The 26,738-nt window shown below is 38.0% G+C and overlaps 1 protein-coding gene across 29 annotated transcripts in view; it reads left to right on the top strand.

Annotated features, from left to right (window-relative positions):
• The window catches only part of LOC108717747 (neurexin-1), an 830,073-nt gene that overhangs the window by 405,322 nt on the left and 398,013 nt on the right, over nucleotides 1-26,738 (top strand). For all 29 annotated transcript variants that reach the window (XM_041564308.1, XM_041564317.1, XM_041564316.1 and 26 more), the window contains 3 exons: nucleotides 8,454-8,576; nucleotides 14,992-15,373; nucleotides 15,992-16,182. In XM_041564308.1, coding sequence (XP_041420242.1) covers nucleotides 8,454-8,576; nucleotides 14,992-15,373; nucleotides 15,992-16,182 — 696 coding nt within the window. The remainder of the gene's footprint in view (nucleotides 1-8,453; nucleotides 8,577-14,991; nucleotides 15,374-15,991; nucleotides 16,183-26,738) is intronic.

Here is a 26,738-nt window from a genome sequence, read left to right as displayed (position 1 = left end):
AGCACTAAATTCAATTCTGCAGGGTAGGTTGAGTGTATAGCGCACCTTTAAGCTTTGTTTAAAAATGAGGGATTTGATTTCTTTCTTATTCCAAATGTTATTACTGGACATCTGTACATCAGAGGGACTCTATGCTCTGCATCTGTTTGTAATCCCATCTTGGCCACCCCCTGTGTCATAGGATATAAACCATACATCTCCTACCATCCACAGGTCCTGAATATACTTTGCTAAATGAAAGGGTACTGAGAATTTATCTCCATGGCAGTCCCTCCACCTAGTGGGATCCGGGAATATACCTACGGGTGGCCCCACTAGGAACAAATGATTAACCACACCATTGCAGTTAAAAAATAGAACTCTATATAACTGGAAAAGTGCTGGGTAAAATACAATCACATATAAATTACCCCTGCCCTGGGGAACCCACGTGGCAGTCCAAAATTGCAACTATAGGGAAGTACTTACATTTGAACATATATGTTGTGCCTCTGGGCACAACATTTCTTTCCTTTATTTGTCAGGATTGGTCACTTTTAATACAAAGTGCCTGATTAGATTTTTGGTTGAAAGAAAGTCAGAATATGCTCAGGAGAATATCCTCAGATACTCCTATATGGGGCATTGTTCATGTGTCATGTAAGGACCATACTTAAAAAATGGTTAGAGGCTGGCATTTAAATAGGTGATGTTGTTTTGAATAGATGTATAAAGACCTTGGTCAGTTGCATGAACAAAACTGTATGAGCTGACAATGGTTTTTTTTTGTATTAACAGTGTATTATTATTATTATTATTATTATTATTACCCTATGGCATATGACTGGTTGGCTGGCTGGTGTTGTAAGCTTCTGTAGGCATTGAAAAGACCTCTGTCTGCGTTGTACAGTATAACAGGGTTGGGGTCCATACATTCAAGCTGGGAAGTAGAGTTTGAAAGACTTTCTAGAGAAAGGACTTTCTCTAAATGGAAGGTGGCCCAAAAAATTACATATAACTTGGGCAACATCTACATTGGGATATCTGAAGTTCTACATACATTTATTTAGGAATCTGACCTAAACTGAACAACTGTAAATGAAATGATCTACTTGTTTGGCCAGGTCATCAAACATCAAAGACATGGATGACACGCCAGTTCAGTCATTAAGACCAAACCAGTACTATGAGCTCTTGTAATAGAGGTTGGGTCAAAAAAGGACATGCTATCATGTTTTTGGAATGTTCTGTCCACCATTTCTTGAGCAACCATTGGTGATGTGGAGAAAGAACTGCTCATCCCAAATAGTGCTAATTATGAGGTGGAAAGCATCATGCATACCTTAACTAATGTAACTGAATTCCTGTATAAAATGGATCACTAATGTTTCTCAGTTCAAACAAGAGGTTTCAGTATGTGTTGTCCACAGATCTACCTATGATGCATAAAACATTCCTCCTTTGTCTTCAGGTAGCATGACAATATTTTGGGTGCCATCCCATTTGCAAAGCATGTTAGTCAAAAAGAATTGTTAAGTACAAAAATATAAAATAAACCTCTAATGTTTGAGTGCTGACAAATTACATTAACAATTGTTAGAAAACTAGTGACATCTAGTGGTCTGTTATTGTTAATAGAAATCCATAGGTACATTGTTGCATGCAGGACTGAAAGAATATGAAAAATTATAAAACAAGAGTACATTGTATTAGATGTACTATCTGTAGTCCTGTCCTCCTGAGAATTAACATGAACGCGGTTACAATAGTTGCAACTTAATAACCAGTGTTTAGATTTTGGCTGTTTTATAGAGTCTTCTCAATATAAATGGTCATAACTAAAGTAACACTAAAATACACATTTATCATTGCCACTCACCAAGTAGCGCACCCCATATCATAACATAACTTCCCTCAACCATTTAACCCTTCATGGGCCATACCTCCCATCTGTCCACTACCATAGAAATGCATTGAAACAATAAACTGCCAACTATCAATGCATGAACCAACTAAAGTCAATCTGAGCCCATATTAAGAATATGAGTTTCTAGTGTAATTGGTTAAAATTAAACTCATATTGTTCATATGGTACCCTTAGGGCCCTGTTTTTACATCCAGAATGTCTCCCTCTGCAACAACAGGCAGGGCCAATCACATTTATTCCATATATTTTGCCAACAATTGGGCCCGAAGCTGAAGCAGAAATGTTGGTAGCATTTAGTGGATAAAGCACTTTAAGAAGTTCAGATTGCAGTGTGGACTGCCTTTATAATATGTAAGATATATATGTAGTACAGGTATAGGATCCCTTATCCGGAAACCTGATATCCAGAAAGCTCCGAATTACGGAATGGCTGTCTCCCATAGACTCCATAATCCAAATTTTTAAAAATGATTTCCTTTTTCTCTGTAATAAAAAACCAGTAGCTTGTACTTGATCCCAACTAAGATAGAATTAATCCTTATTGGAGTAAAACCAGCCTATTGGGTTTATTTAATGTTTAAATGAATTTATAGTAGACTTAAGGCATGAAGACCCAAATTATGGAAAGATCCGTTATCCGGAAAACCCCAGGTCCCAAGCATTCTGGATAACAGGTCCCATACCTGTATATATTTTTCTTGTCCCAGAGCTTTAAATGAGTACAGCTTTCAGATTCTTGTACAGGTTGTACAAGATTTACATTTACAATGATAAAACTGAGTTTTTTTGTACTTTCCACCCTGCCCCATGGTGTGTGTGAAGGAACAACTCTTTGCAGTCTGAGGATGGAGCACAAGGAGCTAAACCTTGAAAGTTACTAAGGTTAAGCGGCATTAAGCAGCACTGTATTCATTAGGGTGGGTGGTGGGTGACATTACCTTAACACACTAACTTGCCTGTCATTCAGAAGCACAAATTAGCACTCATTTGTCCCATGTGAAAGGGAATGGAAAGGTTTCCAGGAAAGAATGAAAATTCTCAATGGGATAGTAGGCATGACATTTGTTTCTTGGCAATATGCTCTTGCACAGTACTCTGCATCAGGATGATGTTTCCAGTCATTTACGCTTAATGATTATGCTCTCTACAGTGAAATATCCCTAGTGTTTAATGTTGGATAACAACAGTCTTGGGCAATCTTCAGGAGAACCTTCATTAGCAGTTGACTGTTTAGCCTGGTTGTCCAGTAGGGATGTAGCGAACCGCCGAGTATGTGTTCGCGAACGCCGTTCGCGAACACCGGCAAAAAATGCGAACAGTTCGCGAACTGTTCGCAAACTTCGAACATCCGAAAATCGTTCGATTCGAACGATCGAAGGATTTTAATCGTTCGATCGAACGATTTTCGTTCGAATCGAATGAAAATCGTTCGATTTTAGCGATCGAATGGTCGAATGGTCGAACGATTTTGACGCGAACGCCTATTGGCGAACGTCGCGCGACGTTCGCGAACTTGCGGCGGACGCGAACAGTCGAAGTTCGCGCGAACTAGTTCGCCGGCGAACAGTTCGCTACATCCCTATTGTCCAGTCCAACAACAAGGTTTGACATTTCTATTGGTGTTATTTATTTAATTTTATGGCTATATTGCAGGCTTGTTTTAAGTCTGTCATTATTGGAGGTTTCTCTAAAGTGGAATAAATTTTTGTTTTTTATTATTTTTTTTTCTGGAGACAGCTTTTTTAGGTATTGCATATCACAGTTACATAGTTAAAATATCTCCCTCTATCAGTCTATAATTAGATATAATATTTAATTTAGTTATAAAGAGTTAGAGTTCTAAATATTGCACCTTCCTTAGTTTAATTGTTCAATTTTAGCAATTTAGCTCATTATCTCTGCCCTATTTCCAGCTTGTTAACTTAAGGTGAGGCCTCACCAGGGATCTATAATGAGGAAATTTTTTTCATACTTTATTTTTTTTTTATCACTGACTAATGACTTATTTTTATGCAAGACAGCATTTTATTTGCTTTAGTAGCCACTGACTGACACTGCCTATAGTTGCAAGTCTGATGACCATAAATAAAATCCCCAAAACTTTCTCAATTAAGAAGTCCCTCAACACACTTTCATTTAGTCTATATCCTTTATTTAAATAATAATATGTTTATTATCATGACATTATTTGGGTGTGCAGTGTACAACTTTTTATATAATAGTTACAATCCAGTCTATGGGGACAATTTATTAATGTTTGTATATAGTTTGTTTTTACAAATCTTATTTTTAGCACTTAAAATTGTTGATTATACTAATTACTCTAAGATAGTGATCCCCAATCAGTGTGTCAGGACTTACCCTGGTGGTCTAGTGGGCAGCGGGGTCCACCGCCGCTCCTTGGGCGTGGACGCCCGCTGCACAGCCCCTTCCTCCTTGAGTGCCGGTCTCCCTATGGCACGCGCGCCCCGGCATGCTTCCTGGTTTATGCGCCGGTGTGATGACGTCATGTGAATTGGCACAAAATTCAAACAGTTTAAAAGGGGAATTTAGTTTTCAGCAAGTTGCCGGTTGTTAGGTTCAATTAGCTTGTTCCTGAGTGTTTATTCTTAGTGATTCCTGTTTGATCTACTTTGTTTGACCCTTGCTTGCCTGCTTACTACTCTGACCCCTCCAATCCTGACCTTGCCTGTCTGAAACAACGTTGATCTCTCCAATCCTGAAACCTTGGCCTGTCCTCCGACTATTCTACGATCTCTATCCTGATTCTGGCCTGTCTGTCTATTCTATCTGCTTGTGCTGGCCCAGCCTGCCTGTTTCTGGTGGTGTTCTTCTTTCAGTATCCTGGTGAAATGATCGTGCCCCTTTGCTAGTCCAGAACCGTTAGCTTTGCTCCTCTCTCTGTTAAGACCTGGCGGCATCCAATTAGCCGAGGGCTCCTCCCGAGGTGAAAGGCGGCGGTTAAAGGCAGAAGTGAGAGCCGAGACCAGGGAGCTTAGCTTGGGTTCTGGATATACGGTGCCGAACGTGACACAGTGGCTCATGATCAACATGTTGCTCACCAACCCCTTGAATGTTGTTCCTACTGGCCTCAAAGCAGGGGATTATTTTGGAATTCCTCGATTGGAGGAAAGTTTTGGTTGCATAAAAAAACAGATGTACTGCAAAACAGAGCCTCCTGTAGGCTGCCAGTCCGCATAGGGGCCAAGCATAATATTTATTTTAACCAGAGGAACACTTTTCATGCTTGCTTTCCTCCCCAACTCTTTTCACATCTGAATGTTGCTCACAGTAGTGATGAGCAAAATTTGTCGCCATATTTTGCAGTGAAAAACTGCCCATAGACTTCAATGGGTGAAAAAAATTTTTTTCCACCTTTTCGAGAATTCACTGCAAAACAAAACAGGTCAGATTCACATGTCACTACTCATGGGTAAAAAAGTTTGGGGACTCCAGTGCTAAACCATAAAAAACTGTCAAGATTAGGGATGTAGCGAACCGCCGATAATGTGTTCGCGAACGCCGTTCGCGAACACCGGCAAAAAATGCGAACAGTTCGCGAACAGTTCGTGAACTTCGAACATCCGAATATCGTTCGATTCGAACGATCGAAGGATTTTAATCGTTCGATCGAACGATTTTCGTTCGAATCGAACGAAAATCGTTCGATTTTAGCGACCGAATGGTCGAATGGTCGAACGATTTTGACGCGAACGCCTATTGGCGAACGTCGCGCGACGTTCGCGAACTTGCGGCGGACGCGAACAGCCGATGTTCGCGCGAACAAGTTCGCCGCAGAACAGTCCGCGACATCCCTAGTCAAGATCATGTAGAAGTCAATGGGATTTGTCCTTTTCCAGTTGTAAAATCTTTTTTTAGTTCAAGCTTTTAGAGGGTTGCTGTCTTTTTGTTTGTATTTATATGTAAAAGTCAAGGATTTTGAGGTCTTCATATTAGTATATGGATTCATTTTGTATTTTTATTCAGAACTAATTCTTTTTTTTATAATAGACTGTTTTAATAAATTACTTGACATTTGTGGAAAATGTTTTTTTTTTTTTGTGGTTCATAAAACCACTAAAACAGGGGTGCCCAAAAGGTAGATAGGGATCTACCAGTAGACCTTTAGCTGGTGATCAGTAGATCTCAAGACACTGTCAATAGGGATGGGATTTTTTGGCCTTGTTTCGCTGCAGAAATGACGCCAATAGACTTGTATGGCGATGTGCGCCAAAAAAAAAAAAGCTTTGACGCCCATAGACTTTAATGGGCGTCAGCGACATTTCGCCGGTGGCAAATTTTTGGTGAAATAAAACGGGTCAAATTCATCCATCCCTTACTGTCAACAAACAGTTTGTCTAACTCACCCTCCTGTTTCATGCTTATCATTCAGATATCTATTATTATTAAGGTAACATAGGAAATAGTTGTTTGTTAAATATAGCAATATACTTTTCTCATAAATCAATATTTAAGTAATATTTTCCATGGAACATAACGCAAGCAAGTGCTTTTATGGATGTAGATTCTAATGGGACAACATCACTAAAAGTAGACCTTATATTAGTAAAGTTTGGGCACTCTTGCACTAAAATGTTGATAAATGGGCCTCTTAGTTTATGGTGCTACTTTATTAATATGACCTGCTAAGGTGCCTGCTAAAATAAACAGAAAATAATATAATAAGCCCAGAGGGTTATTAGGTCACCTACCAACCAACATCGCCTAATGCTTTTCATGTTTCTTTTCTGTGTGAATAAAGAATAAACTCTGTGATCCCCCTGCTATTTGTCTATAATGTCCTCTAATGTACTTGTAAAGTGTAATCATGTCCCCTCGCAAGCACCTTATATCCAGAGAAAACAACCCCAACCTTGACAGTCTACCCTCATAATTTTAATTTTTAATTTATATCCCTCTTAAGGACTGGAGTCCAAAACTGCACTGCATACTCCAGATGAGGCCCCACCAGGGACCTATAAAGAGGCATAATTATGTTTTCATCCCTTGAGTTAATGCCCTTTTTTATGCAAGACAGAATTTTATTTGCTTTAGTAGCCACAGAATGACACTGCCCAGAATTAGACAACGTGTTATCTACAAAAACCCCTAGATCCTTCTCATTTAAGGAAACTCCCAAAACACTGCCATTTAGTGGATAACTTGCATTTATATTATTTTTGCCAAAGTGCATAACCTGCATTTATCAACATTGAACCTCATTTTCCAGTTTGCTGCCCAGTTTCCCAACTTAGACAAATCACTCTGCAAAGTGGCAGCATCCTGCATGGAACCTATAGTTCTGCACAATTTAGTATCATCTGCAAAAATAGAAACAGTACTTTCAATGCCCACCTCCAGGTCATTAATAAACAAGTTGAAAAGCAAGGGACCTAGTACAGAGCCCTGTGGTACTCTACTAACAACACTGGTCGAATTAGAAAATGTTCCATTTACCATCTTTGTAGTTTATCTTTTAGCCAGTTCTCTATCCAGGTACAAATACTATGTTCCAGGTCACCTCCCATCATCACAAGATTTTTTAACATCAGTGGACTAAGTTAAAATGATATGGGATGAAATTCAATAAGTGTAAGGCCGTACATTATACATCGAATCTCTCAACAATAGCAACCAATTATCAACTGGATCAGTCCACTACATTCATGCATACCTACTCTAGAATCAAATGTATAATAGCAATTAAAATTTTCAGCATTTTTGGAGCTTCAGAAGAAGCTGCACAAATGTGGGAGAATGAGAGGTCTTAATCACAAACTCCAAGTCCAAATACTAGAGATGCACTGAATCCACTATTTCGGATTTGGCCAAACCCCCGAATCCTTCGCAAAAGATTTGATGAATACCAAACCGAATCCGAATCCTGATTTGCATATGCAAATTAGGGGTGGGAAAACACTTTTTACTTCCCTGTTTTGTGACAAAAATTCACCCAAATTTGCATATGCAAGTTAGGATTCAGATTCGGTTCAGCCGGGCAGAACTGAATCCTGGGTTCGGTGAATCCCTGCCAAATATTACAAGGCAGCAATGCTAACCACATTACAGATGGAGTGGACTTTATTGATGCTACTGCAGCACAATGATCTTGCCCTTTACTTCAGATGGAGAAATATATGGCTCCATGTCTCAGATACTTCAAAACAGTCTGTGCCATCTGTAACGTAAAACGATTGAATGAGTTCCCGCAAGGCGTGCAGTAACCTATGGCTTTCCAGGTCCACTAAAACTTCCATTAGTCTCAGTCAGCAGCACTGTTTGGGTTGTAAATACTCCAAAAATCAATACTCTCGAAGGTTCCTGTAATTGAAAAAAGGAAGATTGCAACAGTACTGCACATTAATCCTCCCATACTGCCTGAATGTGCCTTTGTACGTTAAACTAAACAAATGCAGAAATAATGTTCACAATTTGAACTCATTGTCTATTAGTCTTTCTGATGCAAGTCTGTTCTTCCTCTGTAAGAGGCTCACTTGTTTCATTGTTGTGCTGTGCTTCGTTAATGACTGTTTGGCATGTCCTACAGGCAAAGGCCCAGAAACACTTTATGCTGGCTATAACCTCAATGATAATGAGTGGCACACAGTACGTGTGATCAGACGAGGGAAGAGTTTAAAGTTGACGGTGGATGATCAACAAGGGATGACAGGTACGTATATCCCTATTATTCGGACAAAATGTATGTGTTTCTTTATGAATTTTTGAGACCATGCTAATAAAGATTCATTTACATGGTAATAAACCACTGGGGTTGCCATGGAATACTGGCCAAGCAGCAGCCAACAGCAATTTTGAAGGAGTGCAGGAATCAGATAATCCTTCCTAATTTTCTCTTGTGAGTTTTTTATTGCATTTCTTTATTTCTAGATTACTTAAAGTTCCACCAAGCCATTTAACCAATGGCAAATAGGTGACTTATCCACCTGTGCCATTATTTCATTTACTGTTGTCTTCTTCGATAAGGATCACTCTATAAATAGCTAGACCATCAATAAATCCAAGCAGCTGGGGGACTTGCCAGAGGCAAGATTCCATGGAATGCTGTAATAACACACAGACCCATCTCCAGGATTGACCTATGACCAGCAATGAAGAATGAGAGCTCAGAGTTGAGTATCACAGAGGGAATGCTACAGGCAGTGCAAACATCTCATTTGACCTTGTATCATTTGGTTGCAAAATTGATAGACTCTTTTAGTGACTGATAAGGAACCAATTCATGCTTCTTTTACTTTTTCCTCCAGTTTTTCCTCTTAAAATCATTTGAGTCAATTAACTTTAGAATATGTCATAACTGGGAGAATTTTAATTATACAGGTATGGGATTTATTATATGGAAACCTGTTATGTAGAAAGCTCCGAATTACAGGAAGGCCATCTCCTATCGACTCCATTTTATCCAAATGTATGAAAAATTATTTGCCTTTTCTCTGTAATAATTAAACAGTTACTTGTACTTCATCCAAACTAAAATATAATTAATCTTCATTGGAAGTGAAACCAGCCATTGGGTTTGTTTAATGTTTACATGGATTTTCTAGTAGACGTAAGGTTTGAAGATCTCAATTATGGAAAGATCCATTATCTGGAAAACCCCAGGTCCCTAGCATTCTGAATAACAGGTCCCATACATACTTAAATATCTTTGCATGAACCACTTGCCTTATGTCCTTCTTTTTTTTTTATTTATTATGTTTCTTTGGTTTAGACCCTCATGTCTTCTACTTGGGGCCTGAGGCCAGTTCAACACAAGCAGCTATAAAGCAGTTTACCAGTAATGTATAACAGTAATGATCCCTAAGCTTAGGTAACAAAAAGCAGACTAGATAAAGTGCTGTGAATCAAAAGTAAGGAACATAGGGGCGTATTTGGAAGCATAGCTTTCTCACCTTTTTTTACCTGTATTGATTGTGATGTTTGTTACTCCATATGTTCTATGTATAGAATTCATGTGATTTAGTTGTATAATCACATTTACTTTACAGTGCTACACAATATGTTGGCGCTATATAACTACATGTTAATAATAATAATCATAGATGATCATTTTAAAGAGTTTTGGTGGCCTTGAGCTTGAACATAAATCTAAGAGGCCAACTTACAAATATTTGGATTCCTATTTTTTCAGGAATTACATTTTTTCTCTAAAATTCGAGTTTTTTTTAAAGGACCAGTTGAGCTGCACTAATTAAACTTCTGTATTTGTTTCAGAACATTACTATAGTTTAAACAAGCTGCTGTGCAGCCTTGGGGTGGCGTTCAAGCACAGGACACATAGTAGATAACGGTTAAGTTCTGAAAAATCCCATTTTATACTACCGATCGTATTTGTTATCAGCTGTGTGTCCTGTGCCTTTTCTCTTTTTTCAACTTTGAATGGCTGCCCCCATGGCTACACAGCAGCTTGTTTATATAAACAATAGTAGTACTTATCTGTTATCTACTGTGTATACTGTGCTTGAATGGCTGCCCCCATGACTACACAGCAGCTTGTTTATATAAACTAGTAGTACTTATCTGTTATCTACTGTGTATCCTGTGCTTGAATGGCTGCCCCCATGGCTACACAGCAGCTTGTTTATATAAACTATAGTAGTACTTATCTGTTATCTACTGTGTATCTTGTGCTTCAATGGCTGCCCCCATGGCTACACAGCAGCTTGTTTATATAAACTAGTAGTACTTATCTGTTATCTACTGTGTATCCTGTGCTTGAATGGCTGCCCCCATGGCTACACAGCATCTTTTTTATATAAGTGATAGTTGTGGTTCTGAAGCAAACACATCAGTTGTACCAGTGCAGCACAACAGTACAAAACAGTGAAACAGTTTGATTTTTTGGTGTTTTTGCTGTTCCTTTAAATTAAAACCATTAAAACCATGAAAACTAATACAAAACTTCTCCATGTAAAAGAATCAATGGGAGATGCGCCAATCCTATTAGACTTCTTTTTTAACCCCTAGTAATTATCCAAAAAAAACGTTGCATTTGTATTTTTAGTGCATCATTCAGCATTTTTTTTTTCAGTGGAATTCAAGATCTTAGAGCAATAGAGTTTAATCACTGTTTCAAAAAACTAAAACCACTAAAATTTGACCTTTAATAAATGGGTCTCAATTTCAAACTGAAATGCAGAAGAACAAATATCACTTGTGAAATTAATGTTATCTGTATAGTTGTCTGCAAACATTAATGTTAGATACATTGATAAAAAAGGGAGTATCAATATGTTGGAATTTGGCACCTTAAATAGTTTCCTACGTAGGAAGAGAAAGTTGAGGTTTTCACACCAGGCCTACAACAAAGCTTCAGGAATGAGGTTAACTTCAAAGTTTAGAAACACTGATCAAGATTCTACTAAGAGTTTATTTTCAGGTAGACTTCACCTTCAAAAGAAAAGGGCCTTTGCCTACCTTAGATTAAGATATATCCACTGGATTCTATTTTCAGAACTGACACTAAGGGGCAGATTCACTAAGGGTCGAATTTCGAAGTTAAAAATACTTCGAAATTCGACCCTCGAATTGAAATCCTTCGACTTCGAATATCGAAGTCGAAGGATTTAGCGCTAATCCTTCGATCGCACGATCGAAGGATTTTTCGTTCGATCGAACGATTAAATCGTTCGAATCGAACGATTCGAACGATTTTAATTCAACGATCGAAGGAAAATCCTTCGATCAAAAAAAAGATTAGCAAACCTATGGGGACCTTCCCCATAGGCTAACATTGACTTCGGTAGGTTTTACCTGCCGAAGTAGGGGGTCGAAGTTTTTTTTAAAGGGGAAGTACTTCGACTATCGAATGGTCGAATAGTCGAACGATTTTTCGTTCGTTTCGTTCGAATTCGAACGAATTTAACCAATTCGATGGTCGAAGTACCAAAAAAATACTTCGAAATTCGAAGTATTTTTCATTCGAATCCTTCACTCGAGCTTAGTGAATCAGCCCCTTAGATGAAAGAGCATGCGGCATGTTTCACACTTCCATAGAAATGTGAAGTGTTCCATTAATCACAATGATAATGGAGCATATCATAATATAAATCTGAAAAGCACCAGAATTCAATGCTAATGACTGCACAGCAGAAGCAAAATATATATCAACATATCTTTCTTTCATGGAAAAAACCCTACGGATCGTGCATTTACTAGACATTGTTTTCTAGACGGAGAAGCCAAGAGCATGTGCACTTTTCCCCCTTTTCATTTTGTAAACTATTTCATGTGATGGAAATAAAAACATTCCAAATGCAAACAGCCTTTATTGTTTTGTAATTAAAATGAAATGGAACATCAGATGCACATTAGTTAAACCCCTGTCTCGTGGTGATTACTTTTCTTGTAAGAAAGAACATTAAAACATTTTAATTAGATTTAAATGTTCTTATTAGGTAGTTTGCAACTGCATTTTATTTTTTAACACAGCCCCATTTAATTTGTGTTTATAGAGCATTGTGTGTTATTCTTTTACTTAAAATATAATATTTTAGCTATACTGTAAATTTAACTTTTTACTATTGTTCATAGATCAGTCACTGTGCTATTGATAAACTTTTTCCAATGAAGCTCAGCTTTATAATTCAGAGCTCATTGTTTTCACATACCAAAGTTTTTTTTGTTTTTTTAGGGGGTGCATCTCTTATCAGTATATGTTGAAACAGTTTATTTACAAAGTTTTTCTCAAATACTTTTTAACAAGATAGAGGATTCGCTTGCGATACTAGAGCTTCAAAGGGCAATGAGGCCATTGGCAACGCTGAAGATCAACCCTGGTGCAGATGTTTATAGTAGCTCTTTTTAAGCACTTGGCTTAATGCTGCAGGTGGCAGCCACTCAATTAATCCATAAATGCCACCATAAATGGAAAAGTATTGTATTTAAGAAACCATCTCTGGCAGAGCCTTACAGGGATTCATGCTAAAAATACATTTTATAAGCATTTAAAAGAACAGTAATACCAAAAAAGTAATGTGTTTTATAGGAATGACAATATAATGTACTGTTGCCTGCAATGGTAAAACTGGTATGTTTGCTTCATAAACACTACTATAGTTTATATAAACAAGCTGCTGTGTAGCCATGGGGTCAGCCATTTAAGCACAGGATACACAGTAGATAACCAACAAGTTCTGAAGAATCCCATTGTATACTAAAGAGCGTATCTGCTATGTATCTACTGTTTATCCTGTGCTTGCATGGCTGCCCCCCATGGCTACACAGCAGCTTGTTTATATAAACTATAGTAGTACTTATCTGTTATCTACTGTGTATCCTGTGCTTGAATGGCTGCCCCCATGGCTACACAGCAGCTTGTTTATATAAACTATAGTAGTACTTATCTGTTATCTACTGTGTATCCTGTGCTTGAATGGCTGCCCCCATGGCTACACAGCAGCTTGTTCATATAAACTATAGTAGAGTTTCTGAAGCAAATACACCAGTTTTACCAGTGCAGCGCAACAGCACATAGTATTGTCATACCTTTAAAACACTTTAATATTTTGGTGTTACTGTTCCTAAGCCATTATTTTCAATGAAGATAAAAACCCTCAAAAGAGAATAGAATAACGTGTACTAAAATTTAGTACTACAAAGAAACCATATATATATATATATATATTATATATATAAATCATGGTGCCCATAACAACAACCCTTGAAACCTTGGATCTGCACGTTCAATTGTTATGACTATTGTTATTAATAGTAGCTGGTTTAGCAGAGGAGATACTTTCTCTACTTTTTCTATCCTTCAATCTTTTTGTCTCTACATGAATTCTTTTTTTCCTTCTATTCATCTTTGTATTCCCAGTTATTGACAGTCCATCTTCTATTCAGCTTTTTGCTTCTTCTTCTTTTCCTCTTTTTTCTTTTTCCTTTTCTTTTTCTCTTTTCCCACTTGAGCTTCACTTCTTTTCATTGTATCTTTAAAGGAAACCTGTGATTTTTAACTTTCAAAACAGTAACTGTAAGAAATGCATCAGGTATTGTGTTGGGGCATAAATTGTAATAAATCCAAATAGAAGGATGGAAAAAATACATTCTTGTTAGAGAAATGTTTTTTTTTTTAAATTAAAAAGATAACGAGGATAATATATCAAAATTACATAAAATAAAGGTTTTATGACAGCTTTGAAGGAGGTCCTGTTTGTATAATACAAAGTGCAAAAACTTTGTAGGCATTAGCATCAGTAAGAAGCTTCTTTAGGTCAATATTCTGCTCCCTGCAAGGACAATTTTAATTTGGGTTTTTTTTCTGTGGGTTGCTTAAAGATACAGAGGCTTATATAGTTTCAGGACAAGTGGAGGCCCAAAGGAGTCAAAGGAAACACTGATTATAGTTTTTTGAGTTTAGACATTGGAGAGGCTGGCTGGGAATGTGGAAGGCAGGAGTGACCAGTAGAAGTGGGACCAATGAACTTCCAACCAACATTGGCATCAGTAGGCTTAAAATGGCATTTTTTGTGCATCTTGGCTTCCTGGCATGTGCCTGATGACACAGACGTCACTGAGCTAATGTGGCACACTAATGTCAAGACTGGACAGACATGCCCTAGTTGTATGACCCATAACAACCAGTCAGAGAATACCTTTCAATACTCTACCTACAGTAGATAGATCAAAGCAGAGTCATGTTCTATGTAAGAAATAAGCACCAGTAGGCATTTGAAGGCATTTTCTTCTCATTTGAAAACCTCTGTCTCTCCAAGGTTCATATAAAGCTAGGAAATATAGCAGCCTAGGACCTCAGTTGGGACCTGTAAGAAAAGTTGGTTTTATCTTACCTTGAACAATGCTACTTAAGTGGTTCCACAATATAAGGCCTGCTATCTCATAAAGGCCCATATGAGTAACAAAGTGCCTGGTTGGGTCAGTTGGTTGATTACTGACATTTATTATGTGACCAGGCTGGGAATCTTCCACTTGAAGACAGTGTTTCTGACCCTTCTCGATTTTGAATAAGAACTTTGTTACTGTGGAACAAGACCAATGAACAGTACTTTAGGGTGGTAAAGTGATAAAGTTTAAGATATATGTCATGTTGTGTGTTCTTTTCACAGGTCAAATGGCTGGAGATCACACAAGACTGGAATTCCACAACATTGAGAGTGGAATAATAACTGAACGCCGTTACCTGTCGGTTGTCCCTTCCAACTTTATTGGCCATTTGCAGAGCTTAACGTTTAACGGTATGGCTTACATCGATTTGTGTAAGAATGGCGACATCTACTATTGTGAACTGAATGCTCGCTTTGGCTTGAGGAACATCATTGCAGACCCAATCACATTTAAGTCGAAAGCAAGTTATGTTTCCCTTGCCACTCTCCAAGCCTACACTTCCATGCACCTCTTTTTCCAGTTCAAGACCACATCGCCCGATGGACTCATTCTCTATAACAGCGGAGATGGGAATGACTTCATTGTAGTTGAACTGGTTAAAGGGTAAGTACGACTAGGTGAATGCTTCTAGAAAATGATGTCCTTTAATAACGTACAATGTAGTTAGTAAGATGTTTTATTATAGTGTAATCATTTTGAGATGTGCTATATTCAAGATGGGTATTTGTGCAGCACCTTACGAGTCTAGATGAGTGAAATAAAAGAACTGAAAGATGCATTGTTCATCATGGTTTCCACTAGAGGTCCTCATTGGACCATCTATTCAGCCTCACGCTGTCTCAATAAAGCATCTTTCTAAGATTCACATTATTTTGCCTCATGTTGTGAATATGTGAAACATTCCCTTGGTTGTCAATGGCAACCATCCAAGATGCAGGATTACACTTGAAAAGAGACAAATGTAAAACTAATATTATTTTGCTGGGTTTTGTTCTTGATTAATAGTCTGAAATGTGTCACTGCTGTGTCTTTTCAAAAATATAGAACATCTACAGTTTGTTCATGATCATGAATCAAATCTGGTTTCTGCTTTAATTATACCTACAATCATTTCCCAAATGAAGAAAACATAATAAAACATAGTAGGGAAGCAAATAAGAAAAAATATAATACTAATGTTTGTTGAGTTAATGAGTTTCATTCTTAACACTTTGCTTCCAGGTATTTGCATTACGTGTTTGACTTGGGGAATGGTGCAAATCTGATTAAAGGAAGCTCCAACAAACCTTTAAATGACCATCAATGGCACAATGTTATGATCTCCAGGGACACAAGTAACCTCCACACTGTAAAGATTGACACAAAAACCACAACCCAAAGCACAGCAGGAGCCAGAAACCTTGACCTGAAAAGTAAGTGTCGTATGTTGCACACCTCACTTATCGTTCAATATAAAGTTCTTGCAGTAGTGTCCTCCTTAGGGTAGTCTTGGCAAAGGTAAATTACATAGCCCTTGCACTACAGGGACCATGCAAAGCAATAGTCTGACTAGGCAGGCAGTGCAGCTCTGACTATAGTAACAGCAGGTATTATAGACTTTGTGAATGGACTAAGGCTGTGGGATAGCAAGTATAGTAAGGGGAGATGGTGCCTATAGTTTCAGTGGGATAATAGTCTCTGGGAAGGGAGTGTGACTGTGGGATAGCAGGTATAGTAGGGAGAGATGGTGCCTATAGTAACAGTGGGATAATGCTCTCTGGGAAAGGAGTGTGACTGTCGGATAGCAGGTATAGTAGGGAGAGATGTTGCCTCTAGTAACAGTGGGATAATAGTCTCTGGGAAGGGAGTGTGACTGTGGGATAGCAGGTATAGTAGGGAGAGATGGTGCCTATAGTAACAGTGGGATAATAGTCTCTGGGAAGGGAGTGTGACTGTGGGATAGCAGGTATAGTAGGGAGAAATGGTGCCTATAGTAACAGTGGAATAATAGTCTCTGGGAAGGGAGTGTGACTGTGGGATAGCAGGTATAGTAGGGAGAGATGGTGCCTATAGTAACAGTGGAATAATAGTCTCTGGGAAGGGAGTGTGACTGTGGGATAGCAGGTATAGTAGTGAAAGATTGTGCATATTTTTGAATGCAAAGACCGGGCCTGTGAGTGATTACCTGTAGGGTATGATGTAAAACAGAGTGTATTGTACCTGTTTTTTGCTCTTTGTGTAGTTTCCCGTGTATAATAGATGAGCCTTCAGGCATCTGAACTTTGTGAAACATTCTTATCCACATTATATATAAATGTTATAAATATATATGCACTTCATTTTAAAAGAAGCTCTTAATATTAAAAGACATAAGGGAAGTAAAGGGAAGATACATAAAAAAGGGTAGTACAATATTTGTAACAGGAGTATAATGATCCCCTTAGAAAAAAATCAAAGATAAAATATAATAAAATACATTATGTTGCAGTTACACATGTTGTCAGAAGAGGGCGCGTGTGATGCACCATTATGATCAATCCGGTTATTTTCCCCTAATGAACCTGCTGAAATAATATCTTTAACTCACTGAACAATCCTTTAAGATAAAATCAATATTAAGATCTGTTGATGAAGGTCCATTATTAGGGATACAATGAATATATTTCCATATGTTACACTGTTGTTGAATAAATATTACATAAATCAGTTTAAAAAAAAACACAATCCAAAGAGAAATGAAGTATTATTGCAAAAATCAATACTGTTGTTGAATAAATATTACATAAATCAGTTTAGAAAAAAAAAACACAATCCAAATAGAAATGAAGTATTATTGCAAAAATCAATAATCTTGGTTAATCTGGCTCAATGGAGGCTTTGTGAGATTTGTAAAGAGAAAAAGTGAAGAGGGGTGTTCTCCCCACAAGAGGAGACAAAGAATACATGATAAACTCTTCATTAAGGGCTGAGATGAAGTTACTAAGCAACAAAAGCAAAGTGCTCCGTAAGGAATTTCTATGAGTTCTTCCCTCGTTCTTCCATATTTAAAGTCAAGCACTTGTAATTGCTCTGCTGCCCTGTGAATGTGTTGCCAGATTGTGGCCACCCACGTATCAGTGTTGGTGATCTTGCGCTGTCACTGAGGATGTGAAATATTAATTATTATTTATGCTGGAGGATTCACTGGCTATGGATTAAAGATAATGATAAGATCTAAGGCAATTGTATCCCCTTTTTTTAGTTGCATGAAATGATAATATATGAAGGAAAGGGTGCAAAGTGCAGGCACAATCTGCCATGTTTATGCACTCTGCGCCCTACATTAAATTAATGGCCCCTATAGTGTGAGCATGGGAAGGTTTAGACTGATGGCAAATGGTGTACAATGATGTTTTGGAATATATGGAGACTTAAGGTGGACAACCATGGTCAGATGTGCTCATTTGAAGAGGTCACTTAATCTGGGTCTGATTTCACCAGTGTTAGATGGGGGTGTCCTGGGCTGCCAACTTAGGGGCTCCCCTCCACAAACATGGCCTAACTATACTCCAGTGGCACCCCACTGCTCCAGTCACAAGCTGCACCACCTGTCCCAACATACCTTTTCTCCCTGGTAGCCAAAATGAGAGAAGCAAGGGTAGCACCCACAGTTCTCAGTGGGGATCACCATGTTCATTCCCAGTTTCCTACCAGCCCAGCCAGACCCTTTTTGGCCGCCTAACCTAGGACCAATCATGGGATCATCCATTAATGTTAACAGATACCTGATGGACAAGGGGCCACCTCAACATTCACAACTTCCCAACTGACATTGGGCCAAAAGCTGCCCACTTGTTATGAAGAGTAGTGATGGGCGAATTTGACCTGTTTTGCTTTGCCAAAAATTCACAAAACAGCGAAAATTTGCCAAAATTCATTGAAGTCTAAGGGTGTCACATTTATTGTCAAGCAATGTGGTTTGTCAAATAATTTTTCACCCATTGAAGAATATAGGCATAATTTTTGCGGCAAAACTTTTCACTCATCACTACTGAAGAGGCTGAATCAGCAGCTTAAATCTGCCCATGCATGCCTATAGACCTTAAGTGGCTTGTCCACATTTTGAAGAAGTCGGTGCTGGAATGGATGACACTTGTGAAAGTCAGAGCACTTAACCTTTCTGCCTAATCCTTTTGTGCGTAAAGGTCAAGTGTTGAATAAAATATGGAGAAAAGGCAGTTTGTAGTTCATATCTCAGATTGCATGACTGACCCTGTTCTAATGTATTGTCATTGCCATCTGGGGACTAGGGATGTAGCGAACCGCCGTTTTGGTGTTCGCGAACGCCGTTCGCGAACACCGGCAAAAAATGCGAACGGTTCGCGAACCGTTCGCGAGCTTCGAACACCCGCAAAATCGTTCGATTCGAACGTTCGAAGGATTTTTCGTTCGATTCGAACGTTTGAAGGATTTTCATCGTTCGATCGAAGGATTTTCATTCGAATCGAACGGTCGAGGGATTTTAATCGTTCGAACGAATGGAAATCGTTCGAACGAATGGAAATCGTTCGATTTTAGCGGTCGAATGGCCGCGAACTCAAATTGCGAACATTCCCAAACGTTCGCGAACATTAGGCGGACGCGAACGGTCGAAGTTCGCGCGAACAAGTTCGCAGGCGAACTGTTCGCTACATCCCTACTGGGGACTGTGTCTTAGCTTTATAATTGAGTGTTAAAATGAAAATCGTGCGTTCTTGCCTGCGTGTCTCTTGGTGGTAGGTTTGTTATTACAAGTGAACAACAGGTTTATACTGAGATGTTGTCAATCAAACCCTTTAAGGTTTCATACTATGCTCTTAACTCTTTACATGCGGGCAAACATCAATTCTATGGTGCTGAGCCAGCACTCAAAATTTAAAGCACATCTTTCTAACACTCATGGTGCTCAAACTACTGGCCTGTAGGGGAAACGAAAGCTTTCAAAGATAAGGAAAATATAATCATTTGCCTGCACATTGATATATACACAGTAACTGGAAAGACCTTGGTTCATTTTGTACCTTGCTCTGAGGTGTAAAGTTCTTTGCATTCCTTGATGTGTAGCACAAAGAGTTGCCCCTCTGTTTGTGGCATTGCTACAGTGGTGATACCTACAAAGTTGTCAAGTAACACAAGGCTTGGACCTTGTTTATAGGACAATGCCAACCAATGGCATAAGGGACAGGATGGAGATGGGAGGAGAAGTGACTTAAATTGGTGGAGCTGTGACATAAATGGGTGGGCCATAAATGGCAGGCCAAAACCCATGGTTGACCACCAATTGGTGGCTTTGGGTCGAAATTTTGGTAACCATTGCGGGTTAAGATTGGGTGTCGGTCAGATTTATGAAGTACACTCCTCCACAACTCATGAAGATTTCCTGTTTTGAAACCAGAGAAGAAGAAGGGTTAAGCATGGGTCCTACAGTGGTGCAGATTTGAGCCAAATGCTCCACTGAAGACAAGCAGATGTGAGTCAGGACTGAATTCTACCTTCTGCCTAAATACATTCATAGGCAGGAAGCCCACACATACACTGAAATATGGCTCATGGGGGCAGCCATGTAATATATATATATATATATATATATATATATATATATATATATATATATATATATATATATATATATATATATATATATATATAATGTATAAAGAAGATACATTCAGTATTTTTATGTAAATCATAAGTTAAAAAATGCATTGTATATCTAACATTAAAGTGATAAATATGATGATTGGTGTCATGGTGTAACTGAGTGAAGACTTCTTTTAGTTGAGCTCACATATTTTGGCCAAAGTGCAGTACTAACTCTGGTCAACACCACCGTGTGGGTTAGACTGATCGCTGGCGAATTTTTTTCTGTGTTTTAGTTGAACTCAGTTGAACTTTTTAACATCATTAGTGATATTTTAGAGGAGCTGAAAGTTTATTTCAACTTTAATCTTTAATCAGTGTCTCAGTATCAAAGAGGTGCAATACCCATACAAGTATTAAAGCCTGGCTAAGATTTGAGGAGCATTGGAGTAACAATTGAACAAGGTCTGAAGGGGCCATTTAATGCTGATTCACTTCCACTTAAGGTAAGAGTGAAATAGCTTTACTAGTTGACTCTATATTTTATTATATTTTCTACTTTTATTTTAAAGGAGACCTGTAGCAGGGTTGTATAGCAGTGTAGGATTAGCCAGCCCAGCTTAGATATATAATAAATATATTTGAACAAAATATCTTAAATAACCCTCGATATTCGACTAGGAATTAAAATCCTTCGACTTCGAATATCGAAGTCGAAGGATTTAGCACAGATAGTTCGATCGAACGATCGAAGGATAATTCCTTCGATCGAACGATAAAATCCTTCGAATCGAACGATTCGAAGGATTTTAATCCAACGATCGAAGGAATATCCTTTGATCAAAAAAAGTTAGCCAAGCCTATGGGGACCTTCCCCATAGGCTAACATTGACTTCGGTAGCTTTTAGATGGCGAACTAGGGGGTTGAAGTTTTTTTTAAAGAGACAGTACTTCGACTATCGAATGGTCGAATAGTCGAACGATTTTTACTTCGAATCCTTCGATTTGAAGTCGTAGTTGTAGTCGAAGGTTGAAGTAGCCCATTCGATGGTTGAAGTAGCCCAAAAAAAACTTCGAAATTCGAAGTTTTTTACCTTCGAATCCTTCACTCGAAGTTAGTGAATCGGCCCCTAGGTGTGCTTTTAAAATACAGTACGCAATAAGTTTTTATTTCAACAGCCATACAGTAAATTTGCTTTTACTTGGCCTGTATTCTTGCTATTTTGAGCTCTTCTTGTTCTACCAGTACAAAATGTTCAACCCTTCACACCTAATGAGATGCATTTAATTTCTGCATTCTTTCCACCTTGAGGCTCACAGTTTGACTACTAATAACCACTAGGGACCTGCATGCCTCTTGTTGCATATGTCCAACCACAAGGTGATACTTTATGCCGGTAATGAATAGAATTTTATTAGTCGGCTAAGGAACAAGGCATTTTCCCACTGGACTGAGCCTTTGTATTCATGTTTGTGGTCACTGCTGCCATTTAAATTTGAAGCACATTCCTATGAGAGTGGAAAACGGTGTCACATAAAATCAAGTCTATTTTTCTGCTCCAGAGGTTGCTTTATGTTGCTTGGCATTTAATATATCCCTGTGACACGCCAGAGAGAAGTTTAGATTATTTTTCGAAGATAATTATACACTCCTCTATATTTGCACCTCCTTTATATTTATATCTTGCCACAAAATTCTGCTTCAGACTGCTTTGCTCAATAAGACACCTCTTGCAATATAATATTGTTCCTTAAATTGGTATTGCATTGCGAATATTAATTGTGCATTGCGAATTTTAATTGCACACTCTTAAGAAGTGCTTGAAGGTGTCGTATTCTTATATTGCAAACATAACAACTTTTTCAGTAAGAAGTTTTATTACATTTACTGCGCATTGGTGCAAACTATAAGATTTGCAAACGGTCTTCCACTGTTAGAAGTGGTCGCTAAACAGTTTTCGGGTTTGCAAAAGCTATATTAAATTTGCACAAAGCAAAATTTGTTCGCACAAAAGCATACCTTTTCGCTTTGCGAATAGCTTTTCCGTTACTGACTTTTCATTACATTCCCCTGAATGTGCAAACTACATGGTGCAATGACATAAGGGAGGCCTTAAATTAACCACCAGTCTTGAGGAGGTGATACTTCCATCTCCAGCTCTAAAATGACTTCCAGATTGATGAACGTAATCTGCATGCAATTAACCAATGTCTACACAAGTTTACCTCCACACTAGTAATGTCTTCTTTCAAAATGTAATGATAGGATATGGCTCCCTATTTACTCCCTACCACTGTAGCAAGTGAAAGAAAAGATAACAAGCTCTTGTTTATCAACTATCAGGCTGGTAAATCTAGTGCTAGGGATTAAATTAGGTAGAATTGAGTGTCAATTGGAACTATTCTTCATTTGCACTCTATAAGTATAACTTATTCTAAACAACTGACTTCTTAATTAGACTAATGTGCAAAAGACATATTGTGACACTTTAGAGCAGAACAAGGCATAAATAGAATGCGATAATAAGGGATATTCCTAAAAGCAGGGTTGGCTAAGGGGTGGTGGTGGTAAGGGTCCCAGAATTGAGCATATATATGTAGTGCATCAAGGTATAGAAGGTCAAGGTAATTCAGATATAGATAAAGCAGCCTTGACAAAGGTGTTGTGTACCCATTTCAGCAAGTACAGCAGGTACAGCAGCTCAAACACAGTCTGCCTTTGTAAATGGTAAATCCATTACAATAGTGGCTTAGTACAGATTGTGATGATGTCTAAGTATAGCACAGCATGCTATTAAAGCCTTATAACTAGGCATTCATAATTAATGTCACAATTTTTGTAGCACTGAAAAACCAATAGGCATAGCAGTCTTAGTTATCTGATCTTTATGTGATTGGATTTAGTTTTCAAAAATATTTGCTTTTGCATCCCTCTGAAAACGTGAAAGCTTATTCTCACACCCCCAAAGTGTTGAACTCAATTTCAAGTTTATTTAGGTATTCCCCCCAAAATACCTAAATAAAATCTCATATTCTCCATGATGTAATAAGTCCTAGTGCAGAATTGTTGGATCAATTACTGGGTAAGAAAAGAAAATGACAAAAGAGAATGAGTCTATAAATGAATGCGTTGAGTCTCCAAACTAATGGTAAATCAATAAGGCTAAGTTGAATACACAATGAGTCCTGAAATTGTCTTAAGAACCCCAATTTATTCAGTAGAATAATGCATGACTATGGAATTCTGTGGTTCTGCTATTTTGAAGAGTTTTAGCTGAAGGGCAAGTTATAAAAACAAAATTATTTAATTTTTATCATAGAATTATTTAAAAACCAGCCATTTGGTTTTGTTTCCCCTTTCAAATGAGTGTGGAAGGGAAAATCATCTCACAATTTAAATGTGAGCTCAGCTTCCCATTTAGGGTAAACAGAAGTGAAAGTGTTAATCACATGCCGATGCTCTTTCTTGCTAAATAGGCAACCCTATGGTCAACATGGGATGCCTTGGCTGCATATAAGAGGTATGCAAAAAGACCAGCAATTCTCTTTATTGTAATTTCTCATCATAAATACAGCAGAAAATAGACATTTTGGCTATCACCTTACTTACAGTACCTTACCCAATGGCACTATAGCCCTTGTAGAGCCTTGGTCTCTTTAATGATTCTGCTCCATTGTATCTTGTGCCTTGTTTCTCCATCCTCTTACTCAGAGTTTCCTCAGATCAGCCTCTGCTTCAGTGATCCCCAACCTTTTTTTCCCAAGTTGGGGAGCAACAAAAGCATGAAAAAAGAACTAATTAAAGGGTGGTTCGCCTTTAAGTTAACATTTAGTATGTTGTAGAATGGCCAATTCAAAGTCACTTTTCAATTTATCTTCGTTGTCTGTTTTTATAGTTTTTGAATTTTTTGCCTTCTTCTTCTTCTGGCTCTTTCCAGCTTTCAAATGGGGCTCACTGACTCAGCAAACTCAACAAATGCTCTGTACAAATGTATTGTTATTGTTTCTTTTTCTTACTTGTCTTTCCATTCAGTCCCTCTCCTATTCATATTCCAGTCTCTTATTCAAAGAATGCATGGTTGCTAGGGTCATTTGAACCATAGTAACCAGATTGCTGAAACTGCCAACTGGATAGCTGAATAAAAAGTTAAGTAACTCAAAAACCACAAATAATAAAAAATGAAAACCAAATGCAAATTGTCTCAGAATATCACTCTCTACATCATACTAAAAGTTAAGTCAAAGGTGAACAACCCCTTTAAAACTGTTATTGGGTATTTGGGAGACCCTATGAGGACTAGCAGCCTACACGAGCTTCTATTTGGCAACCCATCTGTTTTTCTATGTAACTAAAAGTTGCCTCCAAGCCTGGAATACAAAATAATAACCTGCTTTGAGGTAACTGAGAGCAACATCCAATGGGTTGGTGAGCAACAGGTTGCTCATGAGCCACTGATTGGGGATCAGTACTTAACTTCATCCAGTCACCATTTTCCTGGTTGTCCAGCACTGCTACTACCTTGTGGATTGCTATTTATTAGTTTCTTCTTGCCTACAGCCTACAAATTTACACTTCCTTTGCCATATCTTGACTAGGCTATCTAGGCTGTCATCAACATTTATTAAATGTAGAACAGTGTAGTTGCCATTGGTCTATTTTCTGCTGTTTTGCCTACATTTACAACCAGTGCTTCCTGCCATCTATAAGGTCAAGACAATGTTCTCCCTCTGCTCTCAATTTATTGAACTCCCTAAACTAGTTAAAAGCAGCAATCCCTGCCTCTGACACTATTACACCTTGACTATAATAATGCATAATGGGATTTGTCATATTGTCTTAGATTTCATTTTCCTCCACCCTGGGCATACTTTTATTGCCATGCCTGCGGTTATGTCAGGCCAGGATGTGAGCCGTTGCTTTGCTGCTTTCATAATGCTGTCATTAAGATATAGTTTCACATTCTATCCAAGTAATTAATTTCACCAGTGACAGGTGGTGTTATATGTATATTCTGGGAGGAAATAGGCTGGACCTAAAAATAAAAAATAAAATTGCATTAATTGTCATCAGGTTTGCAGGATTTGCAAATGAAAAAAAGGGCTATAAAAGAATGTACAGGAATAATGAATGATAAAATAATCTAGGAACACTCTTAGTTGACCTAGAAACTGAAATCCAATTTAAGGGAACAGATAAGTAACCATAGCTAGCCCTAGACACCTATGGTGCTGTGGAGATATCATTAAAACACCGTATGTTACCTTCTTCATAGTATACTTTAATAATATAGCAACATAATCATGAAAGACCTCCTGATTATGTTCCAAGTATAAGGGTATCCAATCTGTGCAATAGCTCGCTGGATGAAGGTCAACGCCAAGCTTCTTTAAATAAGCATGCACTATTTTCCATCGTCATGACTACTCAAGCATATAATAAAATTTTGGTGATTTAAAACCTGCTGCTTCAGCTGATGTCCTAGTAAGATGTCTGTTTAGACACGCTTACTCAAGGCTTTTTTCTTCTCCAGCTTTAACAAAACCACAAATATTTGTGAGCCATTCTCTGTCTAACACACTGGAAATAAGTAGATTCAGACTCGAGGTGTTGAAGGAGTCCCTTTTAACATCAACACACGGATTTCAGAAATATGCAGCACAATACTGTCATCTTCTAAGCCGACTGGGGAACACTTAAAATAAATATTTATGCTGACATTACCATTATCTTCTCAAATGAATGCAAAATGCAAGCTGCCTTTTTTTAAACACTTGGGCATTTGCAGGGAGACAATATTAAAATCTCCGTGGTACGCCATTTGTTTTTTAATACAAGTGAAACTGTTAAAATTTTCATAGGTTTTTGGTTCCTGTTCCAGCTGGATTAAACAGAATAATGCAAAGGCATTATGAGAGCGTAATATACATCAGTATGTATAATGTATACTTAAACAAGATTGCCTTCAATTTGCTACAAAATGCAGACAGATAAAGTCTCTCAGCTGTGATCAGCAACAACATATGCTGGCATTAGAAAATTGTAATTTAGAACACCTTAACAGCCTGGTCTTACTTAAAAGGTATAATGCATAGCAGGATGTAAACCTTACAATAAAATATAATTGTGTGCTATTATATTTGCCTAAGTAGTTCCATGACCATAAGCTGTTGACCTTTAGAAGGTCCAGGAACCAAGGGGACTTCCAACATTATAATTTTTAATTTGGGTGAACAATGTCACTCACAGTCCATAAGAAACTATGAATTAAGCACAATATGAATTTGTATCTAATGAACATGTTGATCTGTATTATTGGTTTTGCCTTTCTTTAGAGACACCACATTTAGAAGGTGTCTTCTGATAAGATAAATGCCCAGATTATTATATATC

This window comes from Xenopus laevis, chromosome 5S (genome assembly GCF_017654675.1).
Source record: "Xenopus laevis strain J_2021 chromosome 5S, Xenopus_laevis_v10.1, whole genome shotgun sequence".
NCBI lineage: Eukaryota > Metazoa > Chordata > Amphibia > Anura > Pipidae > Xenopus > Xenopus laevis.
This window is presented reverse-complemented; position numbering and strand designations above follow the sequence as displayed.